The sequence below is a fragment of the Momordica charantia genome (assembly GCF_013281855.1).
Source record: "Momordica charantia cultivar OHB3-1 chromosome 4 unlocalized genomic scaffold, Mcharantia_2.0 BLBB01000004.1, whole genome shotgun sequence".
NCBI lineage: Eukaryota > Viridiplantae > Streptophyta > Magnoliopsida > Cucurbitales > Cucurbitaceae > Momordica > Momordica charantia.
In genome coordinates, this window is record NW_028275162.1 from 5,737,954 (window position 1) to 5,759,064 (window position 21,111).

Consider the following 21,111-nt stretch of genomic DNA (forward strand, 5'->3'; position numbering starts at 1 on the left):
GGTAGTTTCACGAACGCCCAACTTACTCCTCAAGTCTTTGAATATGACGTTTTGAAATGGCTATGTGAACATATCAACTAATTCAGGTTTAGAAGGAACATATTTGGTGGTTAGTAGCCCAAGGTAAAAATCTTCTCTCGAACAAAGTAGTAGCCAAGTTCGATATGTTATGTCCGTACATGGAATACCATGGGCCCAATCTACATCATAGAAAGCGTACAGATTTAGTGCTATATTCTTCTAAAATGATATTTCATGCCTTCGAGTGCCCTTTGGTGTCTCAAGATGTGCTTGACCATCTTCAAGTGCTTGAGTCTTGGTTTTTGTAAATGTTGGCATGCTTTGTTTGCGGCGAATGTGATGTCAGATCTAATGAGAGTCAAATATTGAAGTGATCCCACTATGCTTTTGTATTTTGTGGCATCAACTAGTTCATTATTGGTTGGAGAGGATGAGGTGAAAGCAGACATTTGTGTGCTCATTTGGGAGGCTTGAAGCATTCTTGCTTTATTTAAGATCTCCTTGGCATATTTTTCTTGTGAGAGCATAGCTTCAGGGATTTGATGCACTTCTATACCAAAGAAGTAATGTAGAGGTCTAAGATCTTTTAGTGTAAATTATGTACCTAGTTGAGTGATGAGTTTTTCCATGAATTAGACCCTGTCAAGATAATATCCTCAACATAAACAAGTATTAGAATGAGTATATTTTCTCCCTTATAAATGAATAAAGATGGGTCAGAGTATGAGGAATTAAATCTAATATGAAGAATAAATTGAGATAGTCTTTTAAACCAAGCTCTAGGTGCTTGTTTCAGGCCATAGAGCAATCAATTGAGTTTGCAAACATGTTGTGGCTTTTCTAGATGTTGGAAACCCGATGGTTGAGACATGTACACTTCTACTTTAAGAAGACCGTGTAGAAAAACGTTATTTACCTCAAATTAGTCTTGAAAAACAACCATTTCAATAATTAGCAACGAATTCTTCAACAACAGACTCAATTGATAGCAATAAGACTCCCACAAGAAACTTGGTACAAGCAACTATCGTTCAAGGAAAATACCTTTTTGTTCAATTAAGCTTTTAAGACCCAACGATGTAAACTTACCCCTACATCATTTTGAAATATTTTAATCTTTCTTTCAAATTGGTTTTCCACAAAGATTTTGAAAGTTAACGAAACAAGTAAGAAAATCAATTTTTTTTCTTAAAGGGTAAATCCAACAAAACCTTAAGAAATCATCTATAAAGCTCATATAGTGTCTAAAACCTTGAATGAAATTAATGGGAGAACTACTTGAGTATTTATTTAACTTTGAAAGGAAGTTGACAACTCTTGCCCATTTGACAGAAATCACACAAAGTTCTTGCTTTATTCCAACTAACAACTTGTAAGAGATGCGAATTATTCAAATGCTTCATAGCCTCATCATTTAGACGGCGATACGTTTGTGCCAAATATTAGAAAGGTGCTTTATTAACCTTGTTGCAGTAAAAGCTTTGGAGCTTGCTTGTTTTCCTCAACCAATGCATAGAGGCCATCTCTTTTATGGCCCTTGTCTAATATTTGTCCCTGTTTGTTCTTAATAACAAAATCAAATGTATCAAATGTAATTAGACAGTCATTATACAAAGTAAGTTTACTAATTGACATCAAAGTTTTCTTTATTTTAGGAACCACCAAAACATCATTCAATTTTAGCTTAGAGAAATTAGTTTGAACATGACAAGATCCCGTGTGAGTTATGTCCATGGTTATAAATATTCGTCAACACGTTGATATTTCCATCGACATGTCCATATTTTTATGGGTTCGACATCGACATGAGGGGTCAATCAACATTTCCATTATAGTATAAAAAAAATCGACAAAATATGAAAAGTATCAACAAAATATCACTAATATATACATAATATTAATTATTTTTTTAACTTATTTAGAAATATGAAAATGTTTATTTGTTAATTTAAATGTTTTTTACAATTTTTTAATTTATATAAGTTTTACAGAAATATCTATTGACATCGACATTTTATTGATATTTGCATCGATATTTTCATGAAATTGGGATCTCAACATTTCCATCGACGTTGACATTTAAAACCTTATGTCTAAGCCATTTCCATCTCCTACTTATAATTTTTCAGTTCTATTATATGGTTTTGAAAGGGAGATTATACCAGGATCATTTTCTATGTATGTAGTGGTTCCAAAATCTGTAAACAAGGTTTGCTCAGTGATTTCATTTATGCTCAAGGTTACTGGACCTTTCGGAATCTCCTCATTTGGGTAGCTGTGGTCAAGTCTACTCCAGAGTCGTGTGGTTATACTTAATTGCCGCATATCTTGTATTGAACCTTCTCCTTTTGATTTGATTTGTGGCTGCTTAGACTAAAATTTCTGTAGCCTTGTTGAGTTGTAGCAGATTTTTTCATTTGATATTTCGATTTCGGTAGGCACCTCCTTCTCTAGCTATGTAATGCCTTCAGACAAAATCCCAAATATAGGAGAAAAGCCATCGATTCTACTCATTATCTCAAATGCAATTACAGTGAAGACAATATATACGATAGGCATAAAAACTCCTAAAATATTAATAAAAAATAATGCAATTACAGAGAGTAAAAAAGTTTGTTAAAGAAATAACAAAAAAATAACTAAACTCAACTTAAATAATAGCTCCACATAAGATGCCACGTCAGAGAATATTGTCTTAACACCCCCTGCTGTAAGCCAATGGAGGATGGATCCCAAACATTGAGCTTGAACTTTAAACGATTGAAATTGACAGCAGACAACGGCTTAGTAAGCACATCAGCAATCTGATAAGAAGCAGGGAGATGATATACCAATAGTTTCTTGTTGAGAACAGGATCATGTACAAAATAAATAGCACCCACAATACTTCTATAATGATGAACGATCAGAAAAACACTCACCTTGCCATAGCAACGGACCACTTACCATCGGTGAGCAATAGACGGAGCCTCAGCCATATAAGTCTTATGAAAAAGATCACCAATATATTTTGATTGAGATAAAAGAAGGCCACCCTAAGGAGGATAAGAAATCTCTATTCCAAGAAAATAACTCAAGCGACCCAAGTCTTTTAACACAAACTACTTATGAAGATCATAGTTAGGGTCTTTTAACACAAACTACTTATGAAGATCATAGTCATAGAGCTACCCGTAACCAAAATATCGTCAACATACACCAAAATATAGCCGCAATGAGAGGCTGTATGTCGAAAAAGTAAAGAAGAATCAACTTTTGAGTTAACAAAACCCAAAGAGTGAAGAAACACACTCAACCGATCAAACCAAGCTCGGGGGGCTTGTTTAAGACCATACAATGCTTTCCGGAGACGACAGACAAGAGGCGAAGAGCTGGAGACAGAAAATCCAGCATAGTCGAATCTCTCATCAATAGAAGTTTACTGGCTGACCTGGCTCTTCAATCGACGATCTACTGCTCCCTCTTAGTTGCAGATGCCCATGCTTTGATTCGAAAGCCCTAGCCTGAATCCCCAGTAAGATCGGAGTATGGAATTCCTCCTCCCTTCAGTCCTGTTTGAACCCGTCCCAGCAACGAAAACCCTCCTACTGCAAGGTGAGGCTCTGCCCGCCCTTCCCTTCTCCGTCAATCCACTCCGGGTCGGGTCGGAGGAGCTGCTAGTCCAACTTCTTGAGCAGCCGAGATAGGCTGTTCCATATAGACAGTTTCAGAGAGAAGACCGTGAAGAAAGGCATTATTGATGTCAACTTGGCGAATTGGCCAACCATGGGCTAAGGCTAAGGTGAGTAAAACCCGGATAATTGTTGGCTTAACAACTGGACTAAAAGTCTCAGAATAATCAATATCCACAGACTCATGAAAGCCTTTGGCAACTACCCGAGCTTTATACCTCGAAATGGTTCCTTTTAATCTTACACACCCACTTACATCCAACCAGTTTCTGATGTAAAGGTTGAGAAACCAAATCCCAAGTGTGGTTGCAAAAAAAGAGCATTATACTCCTCATTCATAGCCTGTCTCTAATGATCATGTCGTAAGGCCTCTTTAACATCTTGAGGTTCAACTTCCTTATAATCCACAACAAAGACTTTGGGTTTGAAAATCCCATTCTTTCCTCGTGTAGTCATAGGATGGGAATTATGAACAGCCGAAGAAGATGTTAAGGAATAAATCACACCAGTAGGCTCATCAAAATTGGAAGAAATATTAGCATCAGATTCAAATGTGGCATTCAAAGAACCAGTAGATAAAGAGCCACTCAAAGATCCATTAGGTAAAACATTTGTGTCAGGCAAAACAGTATTTTCGACAGCAGGCAATACAGTGGTAGTAGATTGAGGACAGCTGTTGTGGGTACCATTTAAAGCAGACACATCAGCTAGTACATATACCTTAGGAGAAGACCCAGTAGGTAGAATAGAGGTAGGTGCCGGTGCAGTATTAGGAGACATGGGATTAGACAACTCAAGAGGACAAGACAAACTAGGAGACAGAGGTTGGGGGTTAGACAACGCAGTAGGAAAAAACAAAGAAGACGTATGAGACAAAGTTTTGGACAAAGGGGAAGAGGACGAATTTAAAAAAGTGGCAAAAGGAAAAAAATGTTTATCAAATAGGACATTTCGAGAGACAAACACTTTCCCAAAAGTAGATAAACATTTATAGCCTTTATGTGAATTACTATAACCAATAAAGGTGCAAGGTTGGGAATGAAAACTAAGTTTATGAGAATTATAACGACGTAAACAGCGAAAACATTGACATCCAAAAACCTTTAACCAGGAATAGTCAGGTTTGGAATGGAACAACTTCTCCAAAGAACTCACTCCACCAAGAACTATTGAGGGTAACCGGTTAATAAGATAAACAGAAGTGGAAAAGGCATCATCCCAAAAAGATAAAGGCACAAGGATTGAGATAACAAAGCTAAGCCAGTATCAACAATGTGACGATGTTTACGTTCAACAATACCATTCTGTTTAGAGGTATAAGGACATGTGATCCTATGATCAATGCCATGCTGTTGAAGAAAGGAGATAAAGGGTTTAAACTCACCACCTCCATCAGATTGAAACCCAAGAATAGAACAACCCAACAGTTTTTCCACCATGATTTTAAATTGAATAAAGACAGAAAATGCATCCAACTTGGACTGAAGAAAGTAAATCCAAGTATAACGTGAAGAAACATCAACAAAGCTAATGTAATATTTAAAACTATTATTAGATGTTTTAAACGCAATCCCCCATAAATCAGAAACAATCAATTGCAAAGGGGCAGTGTAAACAGAACTAGAGGGAGTAAAATGAAGAGATGAGATTTCCCAACAGCACACGCATTACAAAAAGTCAATGACATATTAGATGCTTTATTCGATTTATACAAAGAAGTAACCTGTCTAACAATAGGAATGGCAGGATGCCCAAGTCTCCTATGCCACAAATCATCAGGAGAAATAGATACAAAATGAGATAAGGGAGCAGTGGGCAAAACCAGAGAGGATGTAGTAGTTAAGACCTGAGGGGAAAAGCTTTGTTGTAGGCAGATGATCAGGAGAAGAAGTGATGGGAAACCGGTACAGTCCATCATGTAGAGTCCCTTGGAGAAGTACCTTGCCAGTGAGTGGGTCCTTCACACAGCAAAAAGAATGGTGAAATTCAAAAAAGACAGAGTTGTCCTTTGCAAACTGACTGACACTTATTAAGTTTTTGGTGATGTGAGGGACATGAAGCAAGTTATTTAAACTAAGAACACGATTAATAGAAGTTGAAAGAGAAGAATGACCAAAATGAGATATATGCAAACCTGCACCATTCCCTCCTTGCACTTGATTACCTCCATGATATGCAGTGCCAACAAATAGGTTGTTTAGGTTATTGGTAAGGTGATTAGTGGCACCCGAATCAGGATATCAATGATTATCGTAATTCATATCAGGAGCAGCAAAAAGGGCAGACATCTGAGGAGGACCATTAGTGAATGCGTGGTTTTGATATTAGGGAAATACTCCACTAGAACCGGAAGAATTTGGCCCTTGGAACCTAGGATCAAAATGGGAATAACACCTCACTGCAGTATGGCAAAATTTACCACACAACTGACATTGAATACGGCTCCTATTTGTCCACTGCTTACCACCTTTATTAGTTCGACCCCTACCTCTGTTCTGAGAACCGTGAGTATTCGGATTTCTGGGAGCATGATTCTCTTTTCTGACATTGGCAGCATGAGTAAGAAGATTGGCCAAATGAGGTGTACCATCAGAGCTAATCACATGCTTCTTACTTTCATTCCTATTTTCTTGTGTTAACAATAACGCCATAACTTCTTGTACTGATTGAGGACCAGACTTCGCAGCGATGACTGAGATCATAGACTCAAACTCAGATTCAAGTCCAGAAAGGATATATATAGTATGATCTTCCACAGAAATTGGTTTTCCTACTGCCGCTAAAGCATCAACACACTTCTTGACTTGTGAAAAATAATCTTTCAAAGAGGAATTTCCTTGTTGTAGGTTTTGCAATTTCGATTTAATTTTCATCACTTGTGCAAGGTTTCTGGAATTAAAAATTTGTAATAAACAATTCTATATTTCTCTAGCAGAGGTGCAGTGAAGCATTTGTTCTAGCAATTCTTCAGACATCGATCCAAGTAACCATGAGGAAATCAATTTATCTTGACGTTTCCACTAAGTAAAAGCAGGATTTTAACTTTGTACTAGAGGAAGATTCAGCACTGACCTGAATTAATTTCGGAGGAGGATCGTCGTCACATTCAATGTAAGATTCTAGACCATGACCTTCTAGGGTTGTCAGTACTTGAAATTTCCATAAAAGGAAATTCTCATCCGTAAGTTTCACTGTTGATATCTTGTTACCTGGATTGATATACTGACTTGCTTGAACTCCATTGGTGCCGGTAGAATCAATTTCAGTATTGGCCGATGAATCCATTTATTGGAAGCAGAAAACTGAATCTGTCGAAAACAACCGTATAATTGAATGAATTGATTTCAATGAGAAGAAGGAATAAAAGAGAGAAACCACAAAAAAAAATTCCAGATCGAGCATTTCCTCTTCCTCTAGACCTTGCAATTTGACAAGAAAGGCTTGGTATTATGGTCAATAGTATGATGTTTTTCTTCCTCTGACTCATCAATTAATTGTTGTTCATGGATTTTAAAAGCCAACACAAATTGGTTGTAAGAGAGATAAGGGGCATTATTGGAAAGCATTGCAATTCTAAAATCCTTATACTTACCTACCAATTCTCTTGGGAGATGGAAGAATTTGTTGTGTCATCGAGGGGTTTCTTCATTGTTGGTAGTTTATCACACAATCCCTTGAATTTCTTCAAATATTCTTCCATTCTCATACTCTCTTTCCTCAAGCTGACTAAGGCTTTATTCAAATGATTCTCATTTCCTTAATTTGGCCAATTAAAGTTTAAACAAAGTTAATACTAAAAAGTTTACTAGTTTTTACAACTTAAGGGATTAGACCTAAGAGAGGAAGACTTTAGATATAAAGTTTTCATTCAACTAGTCTAGATATAGGACTTTGACTCGAGTTTGCGATTATTTTTAACCCAAACTAAGAGATTTTCTAATAGATATATTACAAAGAACTTATAATTCGAGATCACTTAGATATAAGCGGATTAAGAAGTTTAATCGTTCAATAACAGGGGATGCCTCAGGCACCTCGAGCTAGTCACAACATTTTTCTAGCTAATCTAAAGTAACTAGGGTTGGTGATAAGAAAACAATAGCCAATTGGATCTAAGAACCCTTATGGTTATGCAAACCCCTAGATCACAAATGCTAAATTCTCAAATAAAGATGATTTCAACCTAAGGAAGAAGTTAGAACGAATTTACCTTGATGATCAAGATCAAGAGTAGAGAAAACTTGTTTCAAAACTCAAGATTTGAATCACTCCACAAGTTCGCTTGATCAAGGCTACTTCAATAATTCTAGTATACAATTCTAAAACACAAAAAATGGAAAGGAAAAGCTCATGGCTCAATAAGCTTAAATTTCATTATCTCAAAACTGAAATCTCAAATCTCAAATCTCAAATCTATTTTTCCAAGGGAACAAGCTAGTCTATTTATAGCCTCCAAAACAACCCTTCAAGTAACATAAAAGAATTGTAAAGGTTGTAACTCTCTACTACATGAATACCATAACCACCACTAACTCAAATGTAACTTAAAACACATAAATGAAATGTTTAAACTGAAAATACAATTAAACATACTTTAAATCCGAGAATGAAACTCCTCCACCATAAAACCAAGAGTTTGTAACCCTCCAAGAGTGAATCAACTGGAGTTTGAACTACTTTGAAGTACTTTGAAGTCTTGTTCATTTAATGCATCTTGAGTTCAACTTAGACTTCCATTAATGCAACTTGGGTTTGTAGTAAATGAAGTTGGACTTGTTCTTGACTTCATTCAATGAAACTTGAGGTTGCCATAAATGACACTATAGTGCATTTAATGCAACTCTACTTTGTTGTCAACTTGGACATAGGATTCTCGAACAACTTCCTTTAAATCTTGAGGACTAAGACACTTTGGTTCATATCATCCTCCCCTTCTTCAAAAGGATTCGTCCTCAAATTAAAAGGATCTCCTACATCAAATGGAAGGAAATCAGCAGCATTGAATATGTAATCTTCATAAAACTCGTCGTGTAGAGCACTCTTAAAATCATCAAAAGTCAAGTGTATATCTCTATATGGGTTCCTCTTCAACTTCTTTCCAACAGAAAATCGATCCTTCCAATAGTGTCTCCAAACCCAATAAGCCGGTTTGAACATTGTATGCTTCATGCCATGAATGAATTTAGAAACAAATTTGGATTTTTGCTTCTCACGAGATGCTTCAGCCTTGTAAACGACATGTTGGCTGTCATTGTGTACTATGGAAGCATTCTTTGGTTCAATCTTCGCAATGAGTGTTCTAGCCTCCTGTAAAAACTCAAGGGAAATACTAGACCAACATGGTTTAAGCTCTCTCTATAGATAACAAACGCCTTTGTACAAAAGATCAAGAATGTTTTGTTTGGAAAATAAAACATAGTTGACATCACAAACTTTTTCAAACAAGCTTACATTCTTGGCTTTTCTCTCATTTTTCTCTTTTGGCCATAGACTTATCTCATGCTTTTCTCTCACACAAGATTCTTTTTCAAACAATTCACATGCTTTTGTCTCGACTTCATGCGCCTTTTTCCCTAACTGACACACAACATCATATGCTTCTTGAGGTGTAGGTGTTACAATAGTAGAAGTGTTACAATCAAACAATTCATTGCAATCTAGTTGCCTACTAAATAAAACACTATTAGCATGCATTGGCACTAGGTCACAAACTATGTCTTTTTGAATTTGATCACATTCTACCTCAACAATAGGCTTAATGTTAGTTGGTAAACTAAACTTCTCTAAAGATAAATGAATCTTACAAAATGGTTTAGGTTTAGTATACCTCGTAGACTTTCTTTGGAGATGTTTCTCAATCTTTATGGCCATGTGCACCATCCCTTCTAAATCTTCGCAAAATTGAAGATCAAGTCGTTCGGCAATCTCCTTCTTGAGTCCTCTTAAGTAACGAGCCATTGTAACTTCCTCATCCTCATAAAGATCAAGCTCCTCAAGCAACATTTGCATCTCCATGTAGTAAGCCTCCACGCTATTGCTATCTTGTCGCAAAGATCTCAACTTATAGAAACACTTGGGAACAAAATGCTCTCTCATTAAATGCTTGAAAACATACCATGAGTCTATTGGAAACTCAAAGTTCTTCCTCCTACTCAAAAACATTTTATCCCACCAAGTAATTGCATAATCTCGAAGTTGGGCAACAATGAGTTTTACCTTTCTTTCATCACTTAAAGGATAATAATCAAAGACACGTTCAACTTGCCTTTCTCATTGAATGTATTCCTCCAGGTTTGTCCTACCATAGAACATAGGAAGTTTAGGCTTAATGATCAACATTATGAACTCCTCTGATTTCTCCTTTGGACAGCATTAAAACATCCACCATATTTCCTTCCTTCGGCCTCCCAATAGTCCTTATGATGTAGTGAATTATTACTCCTCTTTTGCTTCGGTTGTATTGGTTGTCTTTCAATAGATTTGAGTCTCGAATCCATGCTTTGGAGCGTCTTTGTCAAATGCTCTATGTTGTGGAAAAACTTTGTAAAATTCTCTTGCTGAGACATGGCTAGAAAAGAAAACAAAGTATCAAAGAAAAACGAACCTCACAAGCACTCCCTCACGTGTTTACACTCGTAAAGGTATAGTCACTCGTGTGTTTACTCAAAACAACAACACTCTCAAGAAACTCACAATCTCACTCACATAAGCCAATGAGTAAAGTTTACAACTCAAGTGGTTAGATATAACACACAAAGAAAACACTCAAATAACTTGATATAGAAGTAAATTCAAAACTCAAATCAGAAACAAGCTAAAGAAGAAAGTGATAGAATTGGAACATGATAATTAAGTTGGAACAAGATATTCAAAAGACCAGAAAGTGTAACTCTTGAACAATTAGGCTATTTTGAGAATTTATGGAGTTTAATTGAGCCTTGACAACAGATATGAGTTACACAAGAAAAACATCATGAGAATTGAACAACAAATGGCTGGAAATTAATTGAGAAAATTGTAACCGCAAAAAATTTAATGAGTAACGGCTAGTTATGAAAATAAATCAAGACATAATTGATATGATTTATTACCAACAGCTAGATTAACAAAAATAGGCAATTTCAACAGCACGACTAAGATCTAGCATGATTTGCAAGTAAAAATGTAAAGAACAAAGAAGAACACATGCTCTCGAGTATAGCAGTTTTCCAGAATAGAAGGTCAATTTTTGAACTTTTCACACAGAAGCAAATTGAATCAGAAGATATGAAAGAAGACAAAGTTGTAGATAAGACAAAGATCTACAAACTCATAGAAGACAACAAGACGAAACGAATAATGGAAATGACACTTTTTTTGTATTTTAAATACGTCGACAGAATGTAACGAGATGAACAATAAGAACAAAAATTTCAAAACAAAGAACAAGAAGAGCAATACGAAAACAGAAACATATATCCGATCTAGAGACTAGTGCTCTGATACCAAATGATAAGAAAACAATAGCCGATTGGATCTAAAAACTCTTATGGTTATGCAAACCCCTAGATCACAAATGCTAAAACCCCCAAATCAAGATGATTTCAACCCAAGGAAGAAGTTAGAACGAATTTACCTTGATGATCAAGATCAAGAGTAGAGAAAACTTGTTTCAAAACTCAAGATTCGAATCACTCCACAAGTTCGCTTGATCAAGGCTACTTGAATGATTGTAGCATGCAATTCTAAAACACAAGAAATGCAATGGAAAAGCTCATGGCTCAATAAGCTTAAATTTCATTATCTCAAAACTCAATTCTCAAATCTCAAATATGTTTTTCCAAGGGAACAAGCTAGGCTATTTATAGCCTCCAAAACAACCCTTCAAGTAACCTAAAAGAATTGTAAAGGTTGTAACTCCCTACTACATCAATACCATAACCACCACTAACTCAAATGTGACTTAAAACACATAAATGAAATGTTTAAAACTGAAAATACAATTAAACATGCTTTAAATCCGAGAATAAAACTCATCCACCATAAAACCAAGAGGTTGTAACCTTCCAAGAGTGAATGAACTGGAGTTTGAACTACTTTGAAGTCTTGTTCATTTAATGCATCTTGAGTTCAACTTAAACTTCCATTAATGCAACTTGAGTTTGTAGTAAATGAAGTTGGACTTGTTCTTGACTTCATTCAATGCAACTTGAGGTTGCCATAAATGACACTAGAGTGCATTTAATGCAACTCCAATTTGTTGTCAACTTGGACATAGGATTCTCTAACAACTTCCTTGAAATCTTGAGGACTAAGACACTTTGGTTCATATCAATTGGGTTTATTTCATATAGTTTTAAAACAACATCATTTTTATTATTTATCACCTTAATCCAATTGGAAATTCACCAATCATCATCATTTAAATAAAAAATGTTGTTATTTCCTGAGGATTGATAATCAGAATACTCATTCCATTTTATTACTTGTGACATGTGTACAATTGTGCTCTATCTTTTTATTTCGAATTAAAAATCTCACACAACTACATCTTTTGAAGCTCAGTACTTCTTTGTTCAACACTAGAGGATTTCACCGACACAGCTAATTTTAGATCGTGGCTTTGATATCACTTGTATTTCACAATGATGAATATTGTTCACTCTGGGCATAAGTCTTATGGCTTTGCATTTAGTCTTAAAAAAAAGATCTCATACCAATAGAGATGTTGTCTCTTACTTATCTAGCCAAATGTGGGACTTTGGTCGCATTCCCAACACGAAGACAACTATCTCTACTAGTATAAGATCTTTTTGATGAAACCAAAAGCTATGAAAGTTATGCCTAAAGCGCACAATATCATACTCTTGTGTAAATATTCCGGAGTACCATTGTCGTGCTCCACGACTTGTGCCACTGATGTTGATGGAGCTAACGGAGGGTATATTTGGGTGTTGACTTCGGTCACGAGTCTAACTTGCATTAAATTTTCTAAAGATTTTCTCCGAGATGCGCCCTTCACAACTCCACCCACATGATCCTACAAAGTCAACAATAAGATAGAATTGCACAAATTCTTCCAAAGATATAAAAAAAAAAAAATACCAACTTTGTATTCAAAATAAACTTCAAGCAACATTTATCATCTAAAGTAAATATATGAATATTTCTTTTGGTTCGTAGACAAATCCATTCAAATGAGACAAGTAATAAACTAGAATAACTCTTGAAGCCATATCCTTGGAAAAATATCTCTTGGAATATCCCTATTAAAATGACTCGTTTGATAGCGTCAACTTGCACCTACTCTTACCTTACGAGGTAGACCTAGGCACAGCATGAATTAAGTATTTAATTAGAAATCTCTTTCAAAAAATTATTTAATTGAAAAACTGAAAAAAAGTGTCAAGAATAAGTTGGTAATTATTTCAATTATTCCACGCGTGAAACTCGATCCGGGTGAAATTTCATGAGAAATTAAATAGGGTGTGGGTGCAGGTGCAGGTGTGGGGGCGGAGGTGGAGGCAAAGATGGGGAAGGGGACGGCTTCCCCGTGCCCACCTCGGCCGGTGAACACCCCAACGGGAGGATAGTAGTTACAGGTGACAAACCCTAAATATTTTCTGCAGTTCACCATTGCACAACCAATGGATTCGGTGTCCCTCCACACCAAAGCCTTGAAATGGCGACACTCGCCCCCGATGCACTTCTTCGACTTGTAGTCTTAGAACTCGCTCTCCCTCGCCCAATACAACACCACCATCTCCGCTGTCATCGTCCCCGACGCCACGGTGAAGTTTTGGCCGTACGCTTCAACGGGCAGCTCCTTCATCTCACAAGTTGTAATTGCTGAGTTTGCGCAAATCTGAGCATAGGAGGCCAATGTGTGGTTCAATGTCACAGGCCCAACGCCGTAATCGGCACGCACACCTCTGGAGAGCTGAACGCATCCGCTGCGCTCAGGGTTGTTAGTCCCACCAACTACACCGCCGTTTCTCAATTTTAAGGCATTGAGGGCTCTGGTTTAGGGTATTTATATTGTCTTGGTTCCATTTTTGGGAGTTCGTTTCCAAGGGTAGGATGAAAAGATGGAGTACAGAGTGGAGTCTCCATAAATTTCTATTAATGGATCTTTCTCTCCCATAAAATGTGGCTGATAATTTAGTTCGTTTAATCATTTTTTAACGTTGTGGTTGAATACCCAACTCATTGTTGTTTACTATAACGTTGATTACAAAAAAATAAAAAATGTGGGCTATGAGAATTTGAGTCTTCCAGCTATTAACCAAAGAAATATTTATATGTTATCGTTTGAACTATGTTTATCTTAATGTTAACCTCAAATTTGGACCTGCTCTTTATTATATATAGAATAGTTTACTTTCAAATTTACGGAAGTAATTATAAATATGTCACAACATCTCTCATATTTATTTTTGTCAGTTCAACAATCTTTAATTGTCTTGAAAATCTTTAATATTCAAAGAAATCGTCAATTGATTTAAGGTTTTCTCGAGCTCAGAGTTACTATTTTGATGTAAGATTACTTCGCTCCGGTGATTGAGGTGGGATGTCTTTGATGACGTGAGTGTAACTATTTTACGACAATGAGATTCGTCCAATAGACTCTTGCAAGAATAATATTTATGAATAAGAAACTATAGATTAAATGTGATTTTTTTAAGATACATTTCGTACTTCAAACTAATTAGCTTGTTCCCTTCTCTTCATGGCCTCCGTAGGTGACAAGTTGATTTGATATACAATTGTGATGTGTTTAAAAATAGGGATTAGTATATTAATAGGCTATTTAGAGACTATAATTATATAAAAGGATTGAATGGTATAAAATTTACACTTTTGTCATGAAACAACCTGATTTAGGATGGTACCTATCATCCAATTTACTAATATATTCTTTTGTATCTGACCTCAATATTAATTAATTTTAAAAATCTAAAATTGGCTACTTGGCAGGTTACATTTTAAATCCCTTAAATTTTGCGTAATTAGACTTTCTAAATTTGAAAAATATCAAATCCCAAAATCCTCCATTATTGAAAAAATTCGAAGACTTCGTTCCTCCGACTTTTCTTCTTCTTCTATTGTTTGTTTCCGTTCATTCCTTCGTCTCCGACCACTATCTGTGTTCCTTCGTCTCCATTCTTTTTTGTCGCCGGAACAATCCATCTAGCTTCTCCTTCGTCTTCGACCGCCCATCCATTGTTTCTGTCCGTTTATCCCGAGGTTTCTTTTTTGTCCCCGACCGCCTGTTGATCATTCCAGCCCTCCGTTTATCTCGACCATTGTCTAGTCGCCGACCAAAAGGTTTGTAGGTTATTTGTTTTATTGAAAAAATTGTAGAGGGATATAGTCGTATATACTTTATAGCCAGATATAAGTTATATCTCCATATAAGTGTATGTTATAATGACTATAGTTTATATCACCGTTTTTAGTGTATGTTGCTTAAGTTTATAGCCGCATATAGTTTATATTTCCATATAACTGAAAAAGGTAGTCGGATATAGTTTATATCTCTATTTGAAAATATATATATGTGTGTGTGTGTTATAATGGCTATATTATTGAAATCTGGCCAAAAAAATGTAATAAAATGAAAAAATATTTGTAATAAATTTCATTATTTAGTAGAATATATCAAGGAGTAAGTTTCGGGATTATGATAATAATTGAATATTTTGTAATAAATTTCATTTTTAGTAGAATATATTAAGGAGTAAATTATGGAATTATGAGAATGATTGATTTAGGTCATAGAATAATTTAATGTTTACAAAATCAAACTTGAAATATTAATCTTTTGCATTTAAATAAAAGATAAATTATAATAAAATATAAATGTCATAAATAAGGGCAAATTTGGCATTTGAAAAAAGTTTTAAATCCAGAAATCTAAGACTGTAAAATTTGTAAACATCAGATCATTTGTGAAAATAAGTTTTCAAAATAGCTTATCCAAGACATTATCTCTTAAAAATAAGCAATGAGCCATGATCCATATTCAAGAGTTGAAATGAGCTAGGGTTAATTAAGAGGGACTGGAGTCAAATCTGGTGATTGCCATCTACCTTATAAATTAGTAATTATATGTGTTTCTGGCACCAAATGATGTAGGATTAGGCGGTTGCTCTGTGAGATTAGTCAAGATACGCATAAACTGGCCCAAACACTCACACTTTACTCATGTGCCACCTATATTCTTATGGCAACCTATCATAACCACGTTTGGAATCACACGACGGGATCTCACCGAATGAGTCACACCTGGTGGAGACATATGCATAATGTAGGTGGCCTTACTCGACACCACACCACACGTTAGACCAGATCTTGTCCATAACACCTACCATTATTATATATTTGTTAAAAGAAATTACAAATTGGTCTATATTCTACATCAAATACAAAAGTTGGTCAAATCTATCGTTGATCCTCTTCCTTTGAACCTCAAACTTTATTCTATATTTGACCATAGATAGCTCGTCTAAAAAGTCACTTTAAAATTTATATTGGGCAGCGAAATTGTTTAAAAAAATATACATTTTGAAATATGTATTACATATTTTATTGAACGACATCATGAATTTTATATTTTAAGAGACGATAGTAAATGCAATATTTCTTGTGTCCTTGATGCTCTTAATTGTGTCACACATTGTGTGCAGAATTAATGGCTCTGATAAGACTCTAGCCGGTCATCCACAATAAATTAAACTTAATTTTGAGTGAATTATGACTAAGCGTTTGTTGAAGTGATTGATTTCTGTATCATCGAGCAAGTTGATCATCAAGATGAAAAATTTGGAAAAAAATGATAAGAATAAGAACAAAACTATATTATTTGTTGATCAACTGCCAAATGAAAGAATGGGGTTTTTGAAAGAATTGGATTGGGAAATGGGAAGTGAATTTAGTAAGGACGGAGGGCAGGATTGTTGCCTCCAGGATAGTAACTACAGATGACAAAAACCCAATTGTTTTGGCACTTGAGCATTGCACAACCAATTTGTTTGGTGTCCCTCCACACCACAGCCCTAAAATGCCCACACTCGCCCCCGACGCACTTGTTGGCGTTGTAGTCGTAGAACTTGCTCTCACTTGCCCAGAACTTCACCGTCAACTCGGCCGACGTCGTCTCGTATGCCTCTAGCAAGTTTTCCCCATAGGGTCCACCGGAGTGCTTCATCTCACAAGTAGCATATTTAGAGTTGGCGTAATTCTGAGCGTAGTCGGCCAAGGTTTGGTTCCAAGTCACTGGGCCAACGCCATACTGTGCGCGGATGGCGTTGTGGATGGCCACATACTCCTGCGGGGTGCTGTAAGCGTCACCTAGCCTTAGGCTTAGTCCCAGCAAGCACAGGGCCAACACCAACTTGGGGGATAATGCCATTTCTAAACTCAAAGGCAAAGGCTGTGCTTTGAAGGGATAATTAATTATGTGTTATTTTGTGTTGGTTGTGTACGTTTGAGGGCTCTCCTTTAGCCTTTTTATATTGAGACCACAGATGGGGTTTGCTTCCATATTAGGGAGTTCGTTTCAAATGCTAGGAGTAAAGAGTGGAGGCACCGTAGAATTCTACAAATTTCTTTCAATGGTCTTTGTCTGCCATAAAATGTGCCTTCAATCTCTCTCTCATAAAATTAGTCTAATAATTTTGTTCATTTAATAAAATCTCCTATGTGTTTATTTTTGTTTTTAACTTAGAGTGTAGAATACACTTAAATCTTCTCAAGTATAACTTTATGTGGTTAATGTTTAATATTATGTTTATATTAGTGATATTTTTCTTATTTTGTCGATTTTTTTTTTGCAATACTGTGAAAATGTTGATTTACCCCTCATCTTGATGTCGAATCCATGGACATATGGAAACGTCAATGCAAATGTCGACATGTAGATGGAAATTTAATACCCTGCTTAGAACCAATAGATATGAGGACAAATATAAATGATTAATTTCGTTTTGAGTATGAGTATATTGATTTTAACATTTCAATGTTAATATCAACTTTTAACCTCCGACTCTTTTGGAGAATATTAATGTTTTAATTAATTGAATTATGTTCAAGGATAATTTTATAATCAATCCAAACATTTTTTTTTTCTTTCTAAGATGTTATAACTAAAAATAATTGATTGGATTTAAATTTTATTTTAGACTCTAAATTTTGAGATAATGTCTTTGGAGGGTTGTTTAAGAACGGTCTAAAATTTACTAATTTTACACTTTTAGATTTCTGCACGTAGGATTTTATTTTAATTCCGATTTTACACTTATTTATTGCATTTACATTTGTTATAGTTATTTTTTTTAATATAAAAGATTTAATTTCATAAATTATTATCATAATCCTTTAATTATTGTGGGCCCCGTACAAATTTTCAACACTAATCCCTTAATTCACTCATTCAAAACTTTAATTTACTGATTCAAAAAGATTGAATCTCTTCCCTAAAATCATTGTTAGGAACTCACTCTCCAACTACAACCGTTGGATATACCAGGATTTTTTAGGCTTCAAAAATAAAGTCACAGTTAGCAACTCACTTTTGAGGCTTCTAAAATAAAATCACTATTAGCAACTCACTCTCCAACTACAACCCTCGGATATATCCGGATATAAACTAAATTCCATATAAACTTCCTTATATCCCCATATATACAATAGTTCACACGAAATCAGAAATCGAAAACAACCGTTGGAGACTGACTACTTAGGCATGGAAGGAACATTGAAAGGGTTTAACAGTAAAAAAAAAAAAAAACAGGATTTTCAACATTGTACAATTTGAAAGAGAAAACTAATAGGATATATTGGAATGCAAACCTTTCGATCGAGACAAACGGAGACGAACTGCTCCAATAATGGAGGGGGACCGGAGACGAAGGAACAGCGACTGCAGATGAAGGAGCAGACGAAAACGGCGAGTTTTTGAATAAGAATAACGGAGACGACAACAGGATAAGAAGAACGGATATGGCGGTCGGAGAAGAAGGAAACTAGACGACGGAGGAGGCAAAGGAATGTAGAGACAGTTGGCCGGAGACGGAAAACAGAGACTGTTGGCCGGAGATAGAAAACACAGGAAGGTCGGAGGAAAAGGTTTCAAATTTTTTGAAAATGGATGATTTTGGAGATTTTTGTGGTTTTGATATTTTTTTTTTTACCTTTAGAAAGTACAATTAGCCAAATTTTGAGGGATTTAAATTGTAACCATCCAATTTACCAATTTGTGATTTTAAAAATGATTTAATAGTACAAAAGTATATACTAGTAATTTGTGTGATGGGTACCGGTTATTTCATGACAAAAGTGTAAATTCTATGCCCTTCAATCCTTTTATATAATTATGATTTCTAAATAGCCAATCAATATATTAATCCCCTAAATTTTTGTACTTATTTTATTTTAACTCCTAAAATTTCCAACAAATACTTTGTTTGCATCCTTGAACTTTACCGAAAAAGAATAGCTATTTAAGTCATTGATGTTAAATTTGAATTAAATTATATTTGCCAAATATATAATTATGCCCTTAAGGTGTAATTGCAGAATTAAGTAAAATTTTTTATCTAGCTCTAACTATGAAGAAAAATTGTGAATAGTGGACTTGTGTAACAGAAATTGCTTACTGTAAGTGTACGAGTAAAGTTTTAATAAAAATGATAAGTCAATACCAATATCGTCTTCTAGATTGAGTTTCTAGCTCACTCAAGTATCACAAATATTATTGCTCAATTTTATTTAGATAATCAAATTCGAATGAGAGAATATAACAAACATAATAAACATGCAATAATAAAGAGAAAATAAATACGGAGAGAAGTCTAGGGAATTGATTTCACCCCTGGATGTATGAACCAATTACTTAATTAATTAAGATTGAATGAGCTATTAATTATATTGGTCAAGAACTCTCAAATCTCAATTGTCTCTCCGAAGCGCAAGTTTACTATATTTGCTAATTAAGAAACCAATATTATTTCTATCTAGTTTCAATAGAAATCAAAGGCTTATAATGAATGAATCTTTTAATGATCTCTAAAGGACTTCTAATTAAATCTTCCGATCTTACAAGTCTTTCAGTTATGCATCCCAGTTCTTATTCTAAACTACCTCTCTCGAGCATAAGATTCAAATCTAAGATCAATTACTCTATGACCAAATGATTAAAGACATGAAGCATAGAAGAACACAAATAGAATATTAAAACTCATTCAATCAAGAGAACTAAATAATAATCAATCCATAAAATTCAATATCTATATTAATCCTAAGATAAAAAAATTAGCTACTCATATTCAATGTAAAACAACAAAATTCCAAAGAAACTTACATAACAACTATAAAAATAAAGGGAAAGGAGAAAACAAATATTCTTGTGTTGATTTATCGTCACTAAGCCAATATCTAGGATTCCAAGCCTTGAAAATCCATTTTCTAAGTTCCTTTGGATTCTTGTTTTCCCTTTCCTTTTGAGTTGTCATGTTCTCTCTCTGAGATGGGTATTGGACCCCTAAAAGAGGGTTGGAAAACCTGATTATACAAAAAAGAAAAAAAATGTCATGAGAGCACCATAGCTCATTAATTGGACAGCAAAAAAAGTTAAAAGAGCGCTGCAGCATTAGTCTCTCAAGCCAAAAAATCCAGCTTTTGTGTTTTTGCTCTGCAGGTGCCTTTGTGCTGTTCTCTCAGGTACTTGGACTCCAATCCAATCTTCTGTGACAACGGATTCTACTATGATTTTAAGATAATATAATGGGCAAATACAATAATCTCTTAAATCTAGAGGCCATGACAAAAGTCACTAGCTTCTAGGAACTACAACAATAGAATCTTAGGAAACAGGAATAAAAAATCTCACCAAATACCCACGAGTATAGGTTGCCAACCATGCTCTACAACCTCGGGATCTCGTCTCTGAAACTCTGCCAAATACCACTGACGCTGCCCTTTGAAAATTCGTACACCTACACGTTTAGTCGCCACTTTGGTGTATAGCAACACATGAAACAAAACCTAAACAAAAGGGCTCTATTTATAGGAGACCAAATATGCTAATCCTTATAGGAAAAACAATATTATAATCCTTTTCTTCATAGGACATTGGTTTCTAGTTTTGGCTCCATTATCCCAACAATTTCCCACTTAGAGACAAAATATCAATTTTGCCTCCCACTGCACCAGCCATGTTCCATCATCTTGGCAACCCTGCCAAGGCTTAGTTCTAATTGTACCAACAACTTCTAACTGATCAACGTCCTCTTGGTACCAACCAAGGCTGAACTCCCACTGTACCGACAATTTCTAATATCTTCTTGGCACTAACCAAGGCTCCATCTGTGATTGTCCTGAGACTGAGCAATCCTACGTGGTCTTGTCTCCTAGACGTTAGAGACACAACCAGGTGCTC

General features: G+C 35.3%; 2 protein-coding genes and 1 long non-coding RNA gene across 9 annotated transcripts; all 3 read right to left on the minus strand.

Annotated features, from left to right (window-relative positions):
* Positions 1-2,507: 2,507 nt before the first annotated feature.
* On the minus strand, positions 2,508-7,425 carry LOC111017341 (uncharacterized). Of its 7 annotated transcripts, none has more exons than XR_015790451.1 (4): positions 7,285-7,425; positions 6,765-7,000; positions 5,827-6,384; positions 2,508-5,650 (listed from the first exon to the last, which is right to left on the minus strand). XR_015790451.1 is itself a non-coding variant. In XM_022293058.2 (3 exons), the coding sequence occupies exons 1-3, from the start codon at positions 6,975-6,977 to the stop codon at positions 2,818-2,820; spliced, it is 333 nt and encodes a 110-aa protein (XP_022148750.1). In that variant the 5' UTR covers positions 6,978-7,213; the 3' UTR covers positions 2,508-2,817. The 7 variants fall into 7 exon arrangements, 1 of the variants encoding a protein (XP_022148750.1); XR_015790453.1 differs by having other exon boundaries at positions 7,289-7,405; XR_015790452.1 differs by lacking the exon at positions 7,285-7,425 and adding an exon at positions 7,112-7,256.
* Positions 7,426-12,124: 4,699 nt separating this feature from the next.
* Positions 12,125-13,381, minus strand: LOC111017387 (uncharacterized). Its single transcript, XR_002602277.2, has 2 exons — positions 13,283-13,381; positions 12,125-12,711 (listed from the first exon to the last, which is right to left on the minus strand). It is a non-coding gene; the product is annotated as an uncharacterized LOC111017387 (long non-coding RNA).
* A 3,126-nt stretch (positions 13,382-16,507) lies between these two features.
* Positions 16,508-17,152, minus strand: LOC111017389 (basic form of pathogenesis-related protein 1-like). Its single transcript, XM_022293138.2, has one exon. The coding sequence runs from the start codon at positions 17,083-17,085 to the stop codon at positions 16,606-16,608; it is 480 nt and encodes a 159-aa protein (XP_022148830.1). The 5' UTR covers positions 17,086-17,152; the 3' UTR covers positions 16,508-16,605.
* Positions 17,153-21,111: the final 3,959 nt, after the last annotated feature.